Here is an 18,357-nt window from a genome sequence, read left to right on the forward strand (position 1 = left end):
TTTTTAGAGTCAGGATTTCTCTGTGGCTTTGGAGCCTGTCCTGGAACTAGCTCTGTAGACCAGGCTGGTCTCGAACTCACAGAGATCCGCCTTCCTCTGCCTCCCGAGTGCTGGGATTAATAGTTTTAACTTTTTAAGACAGGGTCTCACTCTGTTGACCAGTGTAGTCTTGAGCAGGAAGCAATACTGCCTCAATCTCCCAAGTGCTAGGATGACATTAAAGTTATATCTAAGTCATTAACCTTTATTTTATTTCATGTGTATGGGCATCTTGCCTACATATATGTCTGAGCATCATGTGCATGCCTGGTGTTCATAGAGGCCAAAAGAGGGCATCAGATCCCCCTAGAACTGGAGTCACAAATATTGTAAGCTGTGAGAGCTGGGAATTGATCCCAGGTCCTCTGGAAGAGCCATCTCTCATCTCAGTCTTCTGAATTTTTTTAAGAATGTACTTTTTATACTGGGGAAATGGCTCAAAAGTTAAAGCATCTGTTCACAAAAGCGAGAGAAAGAGTTCAGATCGCCAGAGCATATGTAAATGTCAAGTGGATGTAACTGACTGCCTATATTTTTAGTGTTTCGAAGGCAGAGACGGGATCCTTGGAGAAGCTGGCTAGTCAAACTAGCTGTTCTAGCAAACTCTGGGTTCAACTGAGAGATTGAGCCTCAATGAGTAAGGTTAAAAACCAATCAAGACTCTCGATATCAATCTCAGGACTCTACATGCATGCAGACACATGCAAACATACACACACAGAAGAAAAAAAATACTTTTAAATTATAAACACATATTTGAGAAATAGGGCTAGAGAGATGGCTCAGCAGTTAAGAGCACTGGCTGCTCTTCCAGAGGTCCTGAGTTCAAATCCCAGCAAACACATGGTGGCTCACAACCATCTCTAATGGGATCTGATGCCATTAGTTAGTGCTCTTAACCTCTGAGCCATCTCTCCAGGCCCCTGCACTCATTTTCTAGGCTTGTCAATGACACTTGTATAGAAGGCTAGGACTGGGGTGTAGAGATGGGGAAGACAACGGCTTTGACCCATGCGTAAAAAATGTCTAGCACCACAAAAAGATGCTTAAGTAGTAGGGGACTATCTCAGATTTTTGGGTTGTTTTTTTTTTAATTGTTTTGTTTTTCAAGACAGGTTTTCTCTGTGTAGCAGCTCTGGCTGTCCTGGAACTTGCTTTGTAGCCCAAACTGGCTTCAAACTCTGCATCTACTTCCTGAGTGCTGAGATTAAAGGTGTGTGTCACCATGCCTGGCTGGGTAGGAAGCTACCCTTATTTAATGTCAGATAGCTGCATAACCCACAGAAACAACTGAAGAGACACCTGAATCCTGAATGTTTCTGTAGATCACATACTTTTTGGAATTATCACACACTTTTTGAAATTTTTTTAACTTTTTTTAAAAAATTATTTATTATGTATACAGTGTTCTGCCTGCATGCGTACCTGCTCCCCAGAAGAGGGCACCAGATCTCATTATAGATGGTTGTGAGCCACCATGTGGTTGGTTGCTGGGAATTGAACTCAGGACCTCTGGTAGAGCAGTCAGTGCTCTTAAGTGCTGAGTCATCTCTCCAGCCCCACATTTTTTGAAATTCTTAACTCTAAGAGGGTTCTATGACTCACAAATATTGGGTTCTTACTGGTGAGATACAGTGGGAAAAGCAAAGCTATTTCCTCCCACACAAGGTCACAGAGCCTTAGACTGGACAGGGTTGAAGAAGAACTGTCAGGATCAGATTAGCCAACTCCCATAACTCAGCCACAACCAAGAGCTGCAGGGTAAACTAATATATATGAAATCCAGACTGTAGAAAAACTGACAGAGTCAGAGAGCACAGGCCAAACTTGAATTTTCTTTTTCTTTTTTTCTTTTTTGAGACAAGGTTTCTCTGTGTAACAGCCCCGACTGTCCTGGAACTTGCTCTATAGACCAGGCTGGCCTTGAACTTACAGATCCACCTGCCTCTGCCTCCTGAGTGTTGGGATTAAATCATGTGCCACCACACTCAGTCCAAACTTGAATTTTCATGACTGACTCCCACATTGACACAAAGACAAGAGTCACCAAGCATCTGACCTACAGGTAGAGCTTAACTCCAGGAGAGACCATATTGATGCCACAATGAAATGCACACACTCCAGCAAATTGTGCTCAATATATAAACCTTGCTCTCTTTAAACACTGCTGTGGGTAAAAGCCAAGCTAACATGGTTTACACAGACAGCTTCATAAAATGTTCAATTCTGTGTTGTCTGTCAGTGCTTCCCATTCATAAACCCACAAAGCAGTAGTAGGTACAGCATCACAAGGCCTAGGAGTTCAGGACTGGAGCTGATCCCCATCTCTCTGTCTGACTTCTACCCACAGTACTTCATGAATACCATGGAGTTCTGTCAGACTGTAGAGCTTTGTAGGGCAAAAGCAGGGAAGGCCACCTCTTGACAGGCATGTACATATACAGATAGTATGGTGGGCACATTAGGGCTCATAGGATGTTTCTGCAGCATTGGTAGAAGAGATGGTATTTTCATGAATTGATCTGCCAGCTGGGTGGTGAGGGCGCACGCCTTTAATCCTAGCACTTGAGAGGCAGAGACAGTTGGATCTCTCAGTTCAAGGCCAGCCTGGTCTACACAGTGACTTCCAGGATAGCCATAGCAACACAGAGAAACTCTGTCTCAAGGGAAAAAAAATGCTGTGAAATTGTGAAAGCAGAACTTTGTCAGAGAGGGCTCCTGTGGTGACCCAGCAGGAGAGCAGTGAGAAGAGCAAGGAGAGATTTGAATCAACACCACTGTACATAGTAGGACCAGGGCTGCTGTTGACTGATGAGGGTAAGTGAGGTATGGATGATCCTGCCACTTTTGATATAAAAAAGCTTAAAAGAATAAGTTGGGCAGAGGAAGACCTAGTGTTGGAATTCTCAATGTGTCATCCTCATCATGTGCAATCCACAGGTGTCTACAGTATCTAACAGAAGTTTTCTTCAGGAGGCTAAATGCCCAGGTAGAGGGACTGAAACCCACAGGTATCTGGTGGGAATCTGAGCACCTCCTACTCATTATCTATGGCTTCTCCATGACACCTCATTCTACAGGTCCTTATTTCATCTCTCCATTTAACAGGCAAGTCCTGCAAATTCTCCACTGTCACAACACAGTAAGAAGGAAGTCAATTCCACAAACTACAGTCTGGGAGCTTATTAAGCTAGAAGTTCTTTCTTTTTTGGTTTTTCAAGACAGAATTTCTATGGGTAGCCCTGGTTATCCCAGAACTCAATTTATAGACCAGGCTGGTCTCACATAGTCCACTGAGACTTAGGACATGTACCACCATCACCCCCAGCTTAAGCTAAAGTTTCAAAATTCACCATGAACCTAACTCATTATTATCACATTTTTATTTATTTGTATGTGGGTGAGTGTGTGCCATCGTGTGTTTGCAGGTATCAAAGAACAACTCATAGACGTCATTTCTCTCTATTACTATGTGGATCCCAGGGATGGAACTCAGATCTCAGATCCTCAGACTCAGAGGCAGTCTCTCTTAACTACTGACTCATCTCACCATCCCCAAACAAAACTAACGTTCTCTCTCCCTCTCTTTATTTGACTTTCTCAAGCCAGGCATAGTGGCCCACACTTTTAATTCCAGCACTCTGGAGGCAGAGACAGGCAGATTTCTGTGAGTCCGAGGCCAGCCTGGTCTACAGAGCGTGAATTACTTCCAGAACAGAATCCAGGGCTGTTACACAGAGAAACTCTACTTCAAAAGAAAAAAAAAAAGAAAAAAAAAAAAGACAGGCTCCCTCAGTGTAGACCAGGCTGGCCTTGAACTCGGAAATCCTTCTGTCTCTGCTGGGATTAAAAGTGTAAGTACATCAAAGCAATTTAAAGGGAAAAGGTAGTTCTTACTAGCTCAGAAATGATTTTTACATTTTCATTGAATATTCACAAACAAAAAACCCACATTTTTGAGTGCTGCCTAGATGAGTCAGTTAGTAAAGGTACTTATGGAACAAGCCTGGCAATCTAAGTTCAAACCCCCAGAGTCACACACTCAGTTAGTAAAGGTACTTATGGAACAAGCCTGGCGATCTAAGTTCAAACCCCCCAGAGTCACACAATGCTGGGAAGAACTGACTCCACAAAGCTGTTCTTTGACATACACACACCATGTGTGCATGCATACACAAATAATAACAACACTTAGGGAGAGGGAGTGAAGGGATAGGATGGCTCAGCAATTAAAGAGAATACACTGCCAGACTTTAATCCCAGCTCTCAGAAGGTAGAGGCAGGTAGATCTCTGTGAGTTTGAGGCCAATTTGTTCTACAAAGTAAGTTCCAGGATCTGGGCTGGAGAGATGGCTCATTGGTTAAGAGCACAGAACTGGTAACTCTTTCAGAGGACCCAGGTTTTGTTCCCAGAACTCACATGGCAGCTCACAACTGTCTGTAACTCCAGTGTCAGGGGATCTGACACTAATGCACATAAACTAAAATTAATTATTATAAAAACTTTTTGGGGGCCGGGCAGTGTTGGCGCACACCTTTAATCCTGGCACTCGGGAGGCAGAGACAGGTGGATCTCTGAGTTCGAGGCCAGCCTGATCTACAGAGACAGACTCCAAAGCTACAGAGAAACCCTGTCTTGAAAACCCCAAACAAACAAAACAAAATCCCCAAAAACAAAAATTAAAAAAAAAATAGTTTTTGGATCTGGATCAAAGTATATATCCCATGAGAACTTAACATCAGGGCTACTCATTGACCTCCACACCAAGTATTTCTTAGTAACAACCCAGGGAGAAATATGGGTTCCAAAAGGGCCCAGAAAGCTACCCAATCACTCAGAGTCTCATCCTGATAACGCAAATCTGTATACTAAAACTGTCTAGAAGAGTCTCCAGTTTTCTCATTATGAGGTCATCTAATAAGAGTTCATTATAGCCCATGCCTATAATCTCAGCACTTGGGAGGCAAAGGCAGGCCAGGCAGATCTCAGTGAGTTCATGGCCAGCCTGGTCTATACCTGTCTGGGGGGAGGGGGAGGGGGAGTTCACTTCAGAGAAACATCCAGACATCTGGAAAATGATAGGATTGGCAATGGGAACTTGCTGTCTCCCTCAGCCCCATGCCCAAAGGCAACAGCAAGAGAATACAGGAGGGCTGCAAGGAGGCCAGACTAAAATATGAACTGTCTTTGCCACAAATAACCATGAACAGACAGTACCATAGGCCAAGTTAGTCTAAGACATCTTTGTACTTGTGTCTTCAAATTCAGGCTCAGGGGCTGGAGAGATGGCTCAAAGGTTAAGAGCACTGACTGCTCTTCCAGAGGTTCTGAGTTCAATTCCCAGCAACCACATGGTGGCTCACAACCATCTGTAATGATACCTGGTGCCCTCTTCTGGCCTGCAGGTGTACATGCAGGCAGAATGCTGTATACATAATTAATAAATAATTTTTAAAAAAATCAGGCTCAGAAGACTACACCTTCCTCTGAAACTAAATAAATCTCTCATAGCTTCTTAGTCTTTTGGCTAAAATCAAGTGAAACTAGATGCTCTCACTGGAGCCTCAAATCATGATGCAAACTAACCTTCAGAACTTTGCGCCTATTGGGTGCTTCCTCTTACAATTTCTTTTTTCTTTTTTTGTTTTGTTATTGACTTCTTAAGCCATCACCAGAAACAGTCAATAAACTCCAAGAGGGCTGGAGAGCAAGGGCTGGTTATCATGTCTAAAATATCTGTTTTCTGAGTGGAGAGGGCTGTGTGGCAGGAACCCAGCCAAGACAGTACACTGCTCTCGCTGTGAATGGCATTCAAAGTCCACTCAATGTCAATGGTACCAGCAACCAAGCCTGACCAGGAGTATACTACTGGGCTGGCCCAAAAAGACATAGGAAAAGATCTAGGAGACTCTACTATGTACAGCAAAGGACACAAATAACAAGAATGGTAAAAGTAGCAAACATGTATGAAAGAGAGCATTTGGGAAGTTGGGGGTTAAAACTAGCAGCCAAATGGCTGAAACCTGCTCATTAAGACCTGACAAATGAAACCCAGACCAATTTCAAATGACACTTGTAGGTCAGGCTAACCTACCAAGGAGAGTAATACCCATGCCTGCCAGTTAATGTGTCACAATACCTGGGCCTGAGTGCCAAACTGCCAGGATCCTAATTCCTACCTGTTAAAACTATGGGGCTGTAGAGATGGTACATCAGGCTCACAAGCATCTGTTAATTCTAGTTCCAAAAAATTCTATACCCTCTTCTGACCTCTGAGAGTACCTTCCTACATGTGGTATACATTCATACACTTACGCCCACACACAAACACATAAAACAGTAAGTCTAAAAAATGAAAATCAATGCCCAGCAAAATTCTTCACAGACCTTGAAAGAACAATACTCAACTTCATATGGAAAAGCAAAAAACCCAGGACAGCCAAAACAATCCTGTACAAAAAGGAACTTCTGGAGGCATCACAATCCCTGACTTCAAACTCTACTACAGAGCTACAGAACTAAAAACAGCCTGGTACTGGCATAAAAACAGACAGGAGGACTAATGGAACCAAATTGAAGACCCAGATATCAATCCACACACCTATGAACACCTGATTTTTTGACAAGCAAAAAATATAAAATGGAAAAAAGAAAGCATATTCAACAAATGGTGCTGGCATAACTGGATATCAGCATGTAGAAGAATGAACATAGACCCATTTCTATTACCATGCACAAAACTCAAGTCCAAATGGATTAAAGACCTCAACATAAAACCAACCACACTGAACCTCATAGAAGAGAAAGTGGGAAGTATGCTTGAATGCATTGGCACAGGAGACCACTTCCTAAATATAACCCCAGCACAGACACTGAGAGCACAACAGGACCTCCTGAAACATAATAAAATGAAACAACAATAACAAACTATTGGTAAGTGGATATGGAGACACTTAATATTCCAGTACTTGGGAGGGTGAGATAGGATTGCTGAGTTCAAGACCACTTGGCTAACAGGAGGGCTTGAGAAATGGCAGGAAGCTCAAGAGATGGCTCAGCAGTTAAGAGCACACTGACTGCCTTCCAGAGGACCCAGGTTTAATTCCCAGCACCCACATGGCAGCTCACAACCATCTGTAACTCAAGTTCCAAGGGACCCAACATCCTCACACAGATATAATTCAGGCAAAACACTAATGCACATAAAATAAAAATAAACTAAAAAGAGTGCCAGGTGTGGTGGTGCACACCTTTAATCCCAGCACTTGGGAAGCAGAAGCAGGTGGATCTCTGAGTTCAAGGCCAGTCTGATCTACAAAGTGAGTTTCAGGACAGCCAGGGCTACACAGAGAAATCCTGTCTCAAAAAAAACCAAAAAACAAAAACAAAACAAAAGAGTAAGATCCTGTCTCAAAAAGAAATAAACGGATCCAGTGTGGTGTACACCTTTAATCGCAGCACTGGGGAAGCAGAGGCAAGTGGATCTCCATGAATTCAAGGCCAGCCTGGTCTACTTAGTGAGTTTCAGGTTGGCTAGGCGCAGTGAGGTGAGACCCTGTGAAAGGAAGAGAGAGAAAAAGGAAGGCAGGGAAAGCCGGGCGGTGGTGGCGCACGCCTTTAATCCCAGCACTCGGGAGGCAGAGGTAGGTGAATCTCTGTGAGTTCGAGGCCAGCCTGGTCTACAAGAGCTAGTTCCAGGACAACCTCTAAAGCTACAGAGAAACCCTGTCTCGAAAAACCAGAAAAAAAAAAAAGGAAGGGAGGGAGGGAGTAAAGAAAAAGGAGACTGGGAAGATGACTCCAGGGTTAAGAGCCCATACTGCTCTCACAGAGGAATGAAGTTCAGTTCCCAACACTCAAGTAAGGTAGCTCACAAAATTTTCTGTAACTCCATTTCCAGAGTATCTAACTCCTTCTGGCTCTGTAGGCACTGCATCACCCCACAAACTGCACACACACACACACACTAAAATTTTTTTTTTTTTTTGGTTTTTCGAGACAGGGTTTCTCTGTGGCTTTGGAGCCTGTCTCTTTAGACCAGGCTGGTCTCAAACTCACAGAGATCCGCCTGCCTCTGCCTCCCGAGTGCTGGGATTAAAGGCATGCGCCAACATCGTCCGGCTTAAAATTTTTTAAAAGCAACAAAAACAAGTAACAATAGAGGAGGCCAGGTGTAGGAACACATACCTGAAATCTCAAGATTTGGAAGATGAAGGAGAGAAAGAAGTTCAAGACCAGCCTTGGCTACATAGCAAGTTCTAGGCCAGTCTAGGCTACATGAGAGATCTTGTTTTCAAAAGGACAAAAACAAACAAAAACAATTAAAAAAATTACTGGTATTTTCAGGTGATGGTGGTGCATGCCTTTAACCCCAGCGCTCAGGATGCAGTGGCAGGCAGATCTCCAAACTGAAGGTCAGCCTGGTCTACTGAACTATCCAGGATAGCCAGGGCTACACAAAGAAACCTTATCTAAAAAAAAAAAACCAAAGAGCCAAAAGAAAAAAAATCAAGCTAAGAATGTATGTAGCCCAGTGGCAGAGCATCAACCTAACATGCCCTATTTCTCAGATGTAAGTCTCAGCACTGGGAAGGAAGGAAGAGCAGGAGAGCAGACAGGCAGGTAATGAACCAATCTAAGTTAGGCCCAAAGTTCACACACAACAGGCAATAAACAGAAAGGTCTTCTTCAAGAATCAACAGAGGTCCAGGACCTGGTGGCCCAAACCTGTAATCCCAGCTGCTCAAGAGACTAAGGGAAAAGGATCACAAATTCAAGGTCAGCCTGAGCAACTTAGTGACACCATCTCAAATTTATTCTAGTCTTTGAATTTTTCATTTATTATTATTGAGAAGGGGTGTATGTATACCATGTGTGTAGAGGTCAAAGAACAACTTTTACTGTCAGTTCTCTCTTTCCAATTTTACACAGGTTCCAAGGATCAAACTCTGGTGCCAGGATGAGTGACAAGTGCCTTTACCCACTGAACCATCTCAAAATTAAAGAGAGAGAGAGAGAGATCTGAGTACATAGCTCAGTGGTTTAGGTTTAATCTCCAATACAGAGGGTAAATTAGAAAGAGAAAAATTGAGAGGAAGCAAAGCAAATGACAAAAGTGTGCTGGGACCCTTAGGCCTAAGAGCTCACAGTGCCTGCATAAGTATAATAAACTCAAAATCCAATCAAGAGTAGTGTGTCTCTTGGTTTCAGCTGAGAGCACCATGCCTTCTCAGTTTTGAAAGAACCAAGCTTCAAGTCATCTATATGAAAATTATTATGCACATGCACTGACACACAGGAATGGCAACTCCTGTCAAGGCAGAATGGCCACCAACAAAAGCACAGCAGAGCACCAAATCAGAGACACAAGGCAAGGCGGTCAGTGACCCAAGTCTGTTGGTATCATGCTACACTATTTCTGGATTTTTTTTTAAGATTTATTTATTTATTTATTGTGTATACAACATTCCTTCCATGTATGTTTGTATGCCAGATCTCATTATAGATGGTTGTGAGCCACCATGTGGTTGCTGGGAATTGAACTCAGGACCTCTGGAAGAGCAATCAGTGCTCTTAACCTCTGAGCCATCTCTCCAGCCCCCTATTTCTGGATCTTTGTATCTCACTAACATGCCATTCACAAACAAGTTATCACTCAGCAAGATTTAGTTCTGAGGCCTCCTTCCATAGTGAACACTTGCTAGTCATATCTATTCAACATCAACTTTTCTTTTCCTAATTCTCATCAGCCCAATTTTCCTTTGGAGGACTCCTCTCCCTCTACTGGGAAATAGTCATGCTGTCTAGGTAAGGTGCCCCATTTTGCTTACAGGATTGTCCTACTTGTACCTCATTGGGCTCTAAGCCAGTGGTTCTCAACCTTCCTAACACTGTGATTTTACTACAGTTCCTCGTGTTATGGTGACACCCAACCATAGAATTTTCGTTGCTACTTTATAACTTTAATTTTGCTAATGTCATGTGATCCCTGTGAAAGGGTCATTTGACAACCCAAGAGGTCATGACTCACAGGTTGAAAACCGCTGCTCTAAGCATTCAAGGTCCAGCAGGACGTAGCAGCATCAATGTTCCCCACTACGAGCCAATGAATAATCTTCCTTCATTGTTATGGGAAATGCAAGTAAACAAGGGTAGTTAGAGCACAGATTCACAAGGCGTCCACCTCCACCTCCATCACACGGGATCCAACCAAATGGGTTGTCAAGAAAGCAAGTTCACTGAACCATAAAGGAAAGTGCTAGTCAGGTGTGCTGGCACATCTTTTAGTACCAGCACTAGGGAGGCAGAAGTAGGAGGATCTCTGGGAGTTTGAGGCCAACCTGGTCTACAGAGTCTAAATTTGAAAGGACTATATAGTGAGATCCTGTCTTAAGAGAAAAAGAAAAAAGGGGGGAAAGAGGGAGAGAGCGAAGGAGGAAAAGAAAAAAAAAAAAAGAAAAGTTAAATTTCTGTTCAAAGCACTTGAAACAGTAGCCAATTTAGTAAAAATTTAATCCCAGTGTGTGGTTGGGTTGGATTTTCTTATTCCTCGCCTTGTGCTTCCTAACTATAGCCCCTTGCACGACAAGCAGAATGTATCTAAATTACAATGTTGAAGGGAAGTCATTTATTGATAAACTTGTCTCTAATGCATAAGGCTTTGAATTAGATCATTAACATTGTAAACAAGAAACATGAACAAATACCACAGTCAACAACAACAACAACAACAACAAAAAAAAACATGTTGGAAATGAGGTGGGGGAGTTTGCCAGTAATCTCAGCACTTGAAAGGTGGATAAATAAGTCAAAGTCATCATCAATTACACAGCTAGACTGAGGGCTACAGGAGATCTTGCCTCAAAAAATAAATCAACTGCTAAGAATGTAGTACAGTTGGTCAAATATCTGTCAACACCCATTGCCTCAAATTCAACCTTCACTGCATAAATTGGTGGTGCATTCCTGTAATCCCAGAATTCTAGAGTGGAGGAGGAGGACAGGAAGCTCAAGTCATTCTCAGCTACAGAGGGAATTTTTGTTTTGTTTTTGTTCTCCGAGACAGGGGTTCTCTGTAGCTTTGAAGCCTCTCCTGGAACTAGCTCTTTAAAACAACAACAACAACAACAAAAAAACTTATTTATATTTTATGTATGGTCTACATGTATGCCTGTACACTAGAAGAGGACATCAGATCCTATTATAGATGGTTGTGAGCCACCATGTGGTTGCTGGGAATTGAACTCAGGACCTCTGGAAGAACAACCAATGCTCTTTAAACTAGCTCTTGTAGGCCAGGCTGGCCTCAAACTCTCAGAGATCTGCCTGCCTCTTCTGCCTCTGCCTCCCGAGTGCTGGGATTAAAGGTGCACGCCACCACCACCTGGCTCAAAGGGAAACTTTTAGGCCAACCTAGGATGCATAAGACCCTGTCTCAAAAAAAAAAAATTCCTGTAAAATCTTGCTAAACAGCTGGCCTGTGGTGGTGCATGCCTTTAATAACAGCATTCAGGAGGCAGGGCAGATGTATCTCTTGAGTTCAAGGCCAGCCTGATCTACAGAACAAGTTCCCGGACAGCCAGGGATACAGAGAGAAACCCTGTACTGGGGGAAGGAAGACCTTGCTAAGTAAATAACACTTGGTTAATGAAAATGAATAAAATAACACAGTTCAACAGTCTACTTTGAACTGTGTCACTAAACTAAAGAAGTGTTAGTTCTGTAGCTTTATAAGTGACCAATTTTGATTTCTCCCTCTGTAGACCAGGCTGATCTCAAACTCAGAGATCTGTCTGCCTTTACCTCCCCTGACAGTTAGGGTTAAAGGTGTGTGCCACCACATCTGTCCTGGAACTTTCTCTATAGACTAGGCTGAACTCCAATTCAAAGATCCACCTGCTTCTGCTTCCTGAGTATTGGGATAAAAGGCATGCAGCACCATCACCCAGCTATACCCATAATTTTTATTGTTTTTTGTTTTTGTCTTTTTGAAGACAAAGTCTCAAGTAGCTTTTCTTTACAGTTCAATGAACCTGCTTTCTTGACAATCCACCTAACTGGATCCCTGTGCCACCAGGCTCAGCTGGGTTCTGAACCCCAACCAACAACCAGCTTAGCAGGTGGGAAAAGTCTTCATGTTGCGATCAATGATGAGCTAAGTCTCTAGCCATCAGCTTGGGGGGGAGTGGATAAACAGGAAACTCTGCCCACAGTAAAACAAGCACCAACCAAACAAGCCTCCTATAACGGTGATACTGAATTTAAAAAATGGTAAAGCTTGGGTTGGCAAGGCAGGTAAGCAGGTAAGGAGGTTGCCACCAAGCCTAATGACTGAGTTTAACCCCTAGAACCATAAGAAGTGACCCCCACAAGTAGTTCTCTTATTACATATGCATACATATTCCACATATGAGCCTTAGGGCAATGCCTCCCCACCCCACCATACTGGAGGCCCGTGCATACATACATACATACACACACACACACACACCCCTCCCCAACCCCACCATACTGGAGGTGCGCGCGTGATACACACATACACACACACTCACGTGCGTTAGTAAATATTAAAAAAAAAATTAAACAGAAAGGTGAAAAAACAAGTTTCAAAGCTATAGTCATTTGGGAGCACTGTTGCTGTTCCTCAAGTTGCACCCTTGGGCTGATATGTGGAGGGGAAATGTCCAGTTCTAGAATTCCAAGCACAGACATCAGAAGTTTCTGACTCCTCCAACAACTGACTACACAGAAACTGTCTCACTACTGTCTCATTCTTCAGGAGGAATCCTAAAGATTAAAATAGCAAGGTGTAGGAGGGTGGGGTTTGGAGAGGTGGTTTAGCTGTTAAGAGCACTTGTCTTTCTAGAGGGTCTTAGTTTGAATCCCAGCACCCACATGGTGGCTGGCAAGTATCTGTTAACTCCAGTCTCAAGGGATCGGAAATTCTCTTCTGACTTCTGTGGACACCAGGCACACATGTGGCATATATACACAGATGTAAAACACTCATACACATGAAATAAAATAAGTCTAAAGTTAAAAGAAAGCAATTAGAATCTTCTATGTGTTTGAATGTATTCCCCTCCCATTATTAAGCGTCAGAGTTTTTGTCTCCTTCTTCTATGCAAGAAGACATGAATTTTATGCTCGGGGTAAAGTTTAAACATTAAGAATTTCCATGCTTCTAAAAATTCACAAAGCCATATGTTTCATAGTACAAGTGTTACTAAGGAAAGAACTACAGAAGGGTTTCCAGCATGCTATGCAGAAACTCCAATAAGCCTCCACACCTTTTCATTTTGAATCTCTACCAGTTGCCCAGACTGACACACAATTCTTGATTCTCCTGCCTCAGTTTCCCAAGTAGGTGGGATTACATCTAGCAAGTCCTGTTTATTGTATTCTCAACTCCGCAAATATAAAAAGATATCCAATGACAAGTATGACGGCATCTATTTAGGAAATAAAACCATAATTCAACAACAGCAGCAGTAGAGTTTTCAGTTGGGGTTGAAAACAAGGCCACATGTTACCACCTTTCCCTTGCTCCTTTGCCAGGTCTCCGAGGTGTGTATAGAAAATGGACACCTTGTGCCGAACTCACCTGAGCTCTCTGCCTTCGCTGTACCGTCTACTTGAGGGGGCCCTCGGGGCAGCAGTCTCCAATAGCAGCTTCTGGGTGAGCCTGCTGGGGGGAACAGAGTCTCGGCCATCATCCTCATCTGCATCTTGGTCACATTTCCATTCTTCATCCTCATTCAAAGTAGGCAGGTATCCAGACATGCCCTTCCCTGTCCCAGACCCTGAGCTCTGGTCACTGCAAACCTTCGGACTCTCTGAGCCTGTCCTTGTGTATTCCAAATAAATGTCAGACTTAAGGAAGGAAGGGTAGGTATTCTCTTCCATGGTGGACTGGATTTCTGTCTGTGCCTGGTCAAACATGGCAGGATCAATCTGCTGCTTCATGACACAGTCCTTTATGAAGCTTTTAGTAGCTGGCTTGGTTTGTCTGGACACAATGCCATTGCTATCCAGGATGTACTTTCGGTAGATGGCTCTTGCCAGCTTCAGCCTCTTCTCCTCATTTGAGTCACAGGGCTCAAGCTTCCTGAAGCCACTGCAGGCAAACCAGAAGTCCAGCAAGTCAGCACAGCCCTCCTGCTTCAGGAAAGTCCTGAACAGGCTGATCCCATCTTGGTCATCCAGTAAGGAATGCAATGACTCAGCCCACCTCAAGTATGGTGGGGTGGGGGAGGCACTGCCCTCAGGCTCATATCCCAGATCCAGATCTGAACGTCTTGGGGTAGCTGTCGAGGTCTCACTTTTAGTGCTGGCACCTTTCCCAGAGCAGAAATTATGGTTGACAGGCCTCGAATCAGTAGATACCAGTTCTCCCTCTTCTCCAGGCACTGGGGGCCGGGGGGCATCTTCGGTGAAACTTGCTCCGAGGTCCAAGGGGAAACCCTGCTCCTGGACATTCATTTTGGGACTCTGCGTCAGTGAACAATGAGCGCTGCACCCTAATACCTCAGTACTTACAGCTCCCAAGGGAATCAATCTGTCCTGTTGAAACCATTAAGAGGACAAGGATTAGGAAAGGTGGTCCATGGACACCAGAGGTTCTCTTGAGATGTGCAGTGACGCCCTCCCACTCCCACTTGGAGCAGAGACTCAATGCAGGCTTCCAGCAGAGACATATTTTGGCCAGAAGTTTTGCTCTATCATTAAGACAATTCCTGGAAACTTTTACAAGACTGCCTCTCACACTAAGTGAAAGCCTGGATCACAGAGGTCAGCTCTCCTTCAAGGGATGCCTTCAGTGGTGAGGCCTGAAGATCACCCATCCTGGCTAAAGAAATAACTGTCCAGTGGACAGGAAAGCTGGAAGAAGAAAGGGTAACTCTGTCCCCATTTGCCAGCATCAGTGAGCTGGTCCCTCACACGTGAAGACAATCACTTCACTTGCCCTAGTGACACTAAGAAACAATGAGGCACATTACAGATCCTCAGGTGGACAGGCACATTCCAAGTTAACAGTCTCTGTATTACCTGTCTGCTCTATCACTTTTCATCCTTGACATGTCTCATAACATGAGCAATCATACAGCAAGATGTCCTCCCTGCTCTCCACAGCTAAGAGATCACCTTCCACACCATGGACCAGAGATGGAAGGACACAGTCCACATACAGAAGCATCAACATGGACAACTTTAGAGATCCAAAAAACTGTACTTGGCTGCTAATTTCTCTCTTAGGAGATTCCCTTCTGATAACAAATGGTGACTAGGAACTTAAGAGAGGCAGAAAAAGTACAAATAAATAAATTGCAAACACTTCTGCTAAAGAAGCATACAGGAAATATGGTTTAGATCCACCAGATGAAAACTATACAATCTACACTCTTAGAGATTAGAGAACTATAGTTTTTATTGCTGTGTACAGTATGCAGAAGGAACCAAACCTGTTTATATTTAGATAAGAACCTCTGCTATGATCTTTGGTCCTTTTTGCTACATCCCATGGGAGCCTGAGCTCTAGCAATGCCTCTCAACCTATTCAAAGGGGGAGATAACAACAGTCTGCCTTGTCACAAACATACCCACTAAAAGTGAGCTGGAGAGAGGCATATGGCAGAGTAGGATGTCCAGAACACTAAACAAGCCAGAGGGTACAAAATGGAAGAATCATCCTGAGTCGAAGCTAGCCTAGATTACAAAATGAGAACCTAACTTGGGGCTGGAGAGATGGCTCAGTGGTTAAGAGCAGTGCCTGCTCTTCCAAAGGTCCTGAGTTCAATTCCCAGCAACCACATGGTGGCTCACAACCATTTGTAATGAGGTCTGATGCCCTCTTCTGGCCAGCAGACATAAACACAGACAGAATATTGTATTCATAACAAATAAATAAATATTTTTTTTAAAAAAAGGAGAACCTAACTTAATAAATAAATAAATAAATAAAGCCAATGTACTGGCACATATCTGGAACCCCAGAACTTGCAAGGTGAAGAGTTCAAGATCTTAATCAAGAGATCAAGGTCATGGGCTGGGGATGTAGTTCAGATGGTAGTGTGTTACATTAGAAAGCTAAGGTGTGGGTTCTATCTCCAGACCCCCAATACTGCATAAAATAGAATGGTAGCCAGGCAGTGGTGGCGCACGCCTTTAATTCCAGCACTCGGGAGGCAGAGGCAGGTGGATCTCTTTAAGTTAGAGGCCAGTTTGGTCTCCAGAGCAAGTTCCAGGACAGCCAAAACAACACTGAGAAATCCGTCTTGGAAACAAAACAAAACAAAAAACTGAGTGGCAGTGCACACCTTTGAAAGGAGGGAGAAGCAGGTGATCAGGAACTTAAAGTTATTCTTGGCTACATAAGAGTTGGAGACCAGTCTGGGATACAAGAGACTCTCACAAAACAAAAACAGCACAATGTACATCTACAACTAAAAATAAGGGAGTGGCTGTCCCTGGTCACCACTCCATAGTGCTGAGCCCTGGCTTCCATGAAATCCATCTCGTGTTTATTCTCACACAATACACACTTTAACTGCTAACAATGCTGATGACTAGATTACTAATAGCTTGAAGGAAGAGGCATGTACAAATAAAAGGTGGGTCACAATTATGACATTTCTACAGCTAATGACTTCTTAGGTAGGTTATAATCTCAGCCTCAGCAGGACCAGCCTGTTTCTTAAGGTCACAGCCCCTATGACTGTGGTCTCCTGCTGTTCAGAGTTCCCTACACCTTTCTTTAACCTCAGTGACTTTCTGGGAACTGTCTCCATGCAGCAAGCACCATGGATGTCTGACATACCACACTAGACCATCATGCCTACCATGTTCTTATCTAGGCTATCACCACAGGAAAGAGGGCCTGCATCCCTGGCCACCTGTCTCTGGAAGTACATGAGCATTCCCACAAATTACTAACGCTAGCAACAGCCCAATTTCTAATAATCCCTGGGTTCCCACAGAGGACAGCTAGCATTTAAGGCACACACAGAAATACCACACATAAAGTAGCTATGAAAATTCAGTAAGAGTCCAACACCCGTAGCACCAAATATGGCCTCAAATCTGTAACCACCACCTATAAAGTGACTCCACAAGTCTGATATCATATATAAAATTCCCTTTGACACTGTCAAAACACACAGCCCTGGGTATGTGTGTATATATTATTATACTCAAGCATAACTTCCAAGCTTATGATTTAGACTGAATGTGGAAGTAATAACGTGACTAGCATTATACCAACTATCCACTGATTAAATTCTTGAGCGGTCAGGGCTATAATTTCCTATCTACTCCAGTCCTCCATCACATAAAGTCTTAGGGGCCATCATAACCCACTTTGTTTCTTTGAAAGATGCAGGACAAGTCAACACCTGCTGAGATATCAAACAAAATTCCTGAAGCTACGGTCTAAAATTGAAACCAGCTAGGGCTGCCTCTCTCAGGTAACACTGGACTCCATGTTCTCCACTAGTCTGAGAATAAAGGAAGGAGCGCACACATAGTGAAAACCCTTTATAAGTTATCCAGGAGATGAGCTGAAAAAATCCAAGGCTGGTGGATTTTTTTTCTTCTATATTGTCTTCATGCCCAACTAAAAATGTGCAGCTCTGGGTTTTGGTTTTGGGGGATTTGCTTTGTTTTGGGGGAGAGGGTAAGTAAGGCATCATCCAGACAAGAAAGGGACACCTGGACAACAGGGTGTCTGGCAAGTCGAACCACAGTGTCCTCCTTGCTCTCTTACTCATCCCTACTTTCCTTTACTTTTTTGCAGCGGTTGGGGGGGGGGGGGATGACGCAAAGGGAGGACACACACAGTCTACCACCAGCACCTCTTCAACACCAACTCACCCACATCCTAAACGTGTCCCAGACCCGTGAACAACCGCCAGCACACCACACTCAGCAGAGACACATCCAGCTGAAGATAATTCTTATGAATCCTTGGTCTTCTTTACTCCCTCGTCCTGTTCACATAGGCCTACTATCCCCGTGCCCTACTATCACCCCTTCTTTCCCTGGCACATCGGCCTCTAAAGTCATTCACCCCATATGCCTAGCATATCACGCAGCCCCCACGCCTCTACACGTACTGCGGAGCCTGCACCTCTCCTACTCGGCTTCCCCTTGGAGCTCTGGTCTCCCCGCGCAGAGCACAACCTCGCACATCGCGGGCCGTGCTCCGACACGCCTCCCGCCCGCAACCCGCGCGCCCCTCTCTTCCGGGTCCGGGTCCGCCGGCCTAGCGCGGCCTACTCCCGCAGCCCCGGGCGGCAGGCCTCCGCGCCACAGGAGCGCGC

The 18,357-nt window shown here is 44.0% G+C and overlaps 1 protein-coding gene across 2 annotated transcripts in view; it reads right to left on the minus strand.

Annotated features, from left to right (window-relative positions):
- Axin1 (axin 1) overlaps positions 1-18,273 on the minus strand; it is a 56,321-nt gene extending 38,048 nt beyond the window's left edge. Inside the window, exons 1-2 of one of the 2 annotated variants that reach the window (XM_005349050.2) lie at positions 18,151-18,273; positions 13,644-14,602 (exon numbers count right to left, since the gene is read on the minus strand). In XM_005349050.2, coding sequence (XP_005349107.1) covers positions 13,644-14,521 — 878 coding nt within the window. In that variant the 5' untranslated portion in view covers positions 14,522-14,602; positions 18,151-18,273. The remainder of the gene's footprint in view (positions 1-13,643; positions 14,603-18,150) is intronic. The other variant, XM_005349051.3, reaches the window with a different exon arrangement.
- Between the last annotated feature and the right edge of the window lie 84 nt (positions 18,274-18,357).

The sequence above is a fragment of the Microtus ochrogaster genome, chromosome 7 (genome assembly GCF_000317375.1).
Source record: "Microtus ochrogaster isolate Prairie Vole_2 chromosome 7, MicOch1.0, whole genome shotgun sequence".
NCBI classification, from domain to species: Eukaryota; Metazoa; Chordata; class Mammalia; order Rodentia; family Cricetidae; genus Microtus; species Microtus ochrogaster.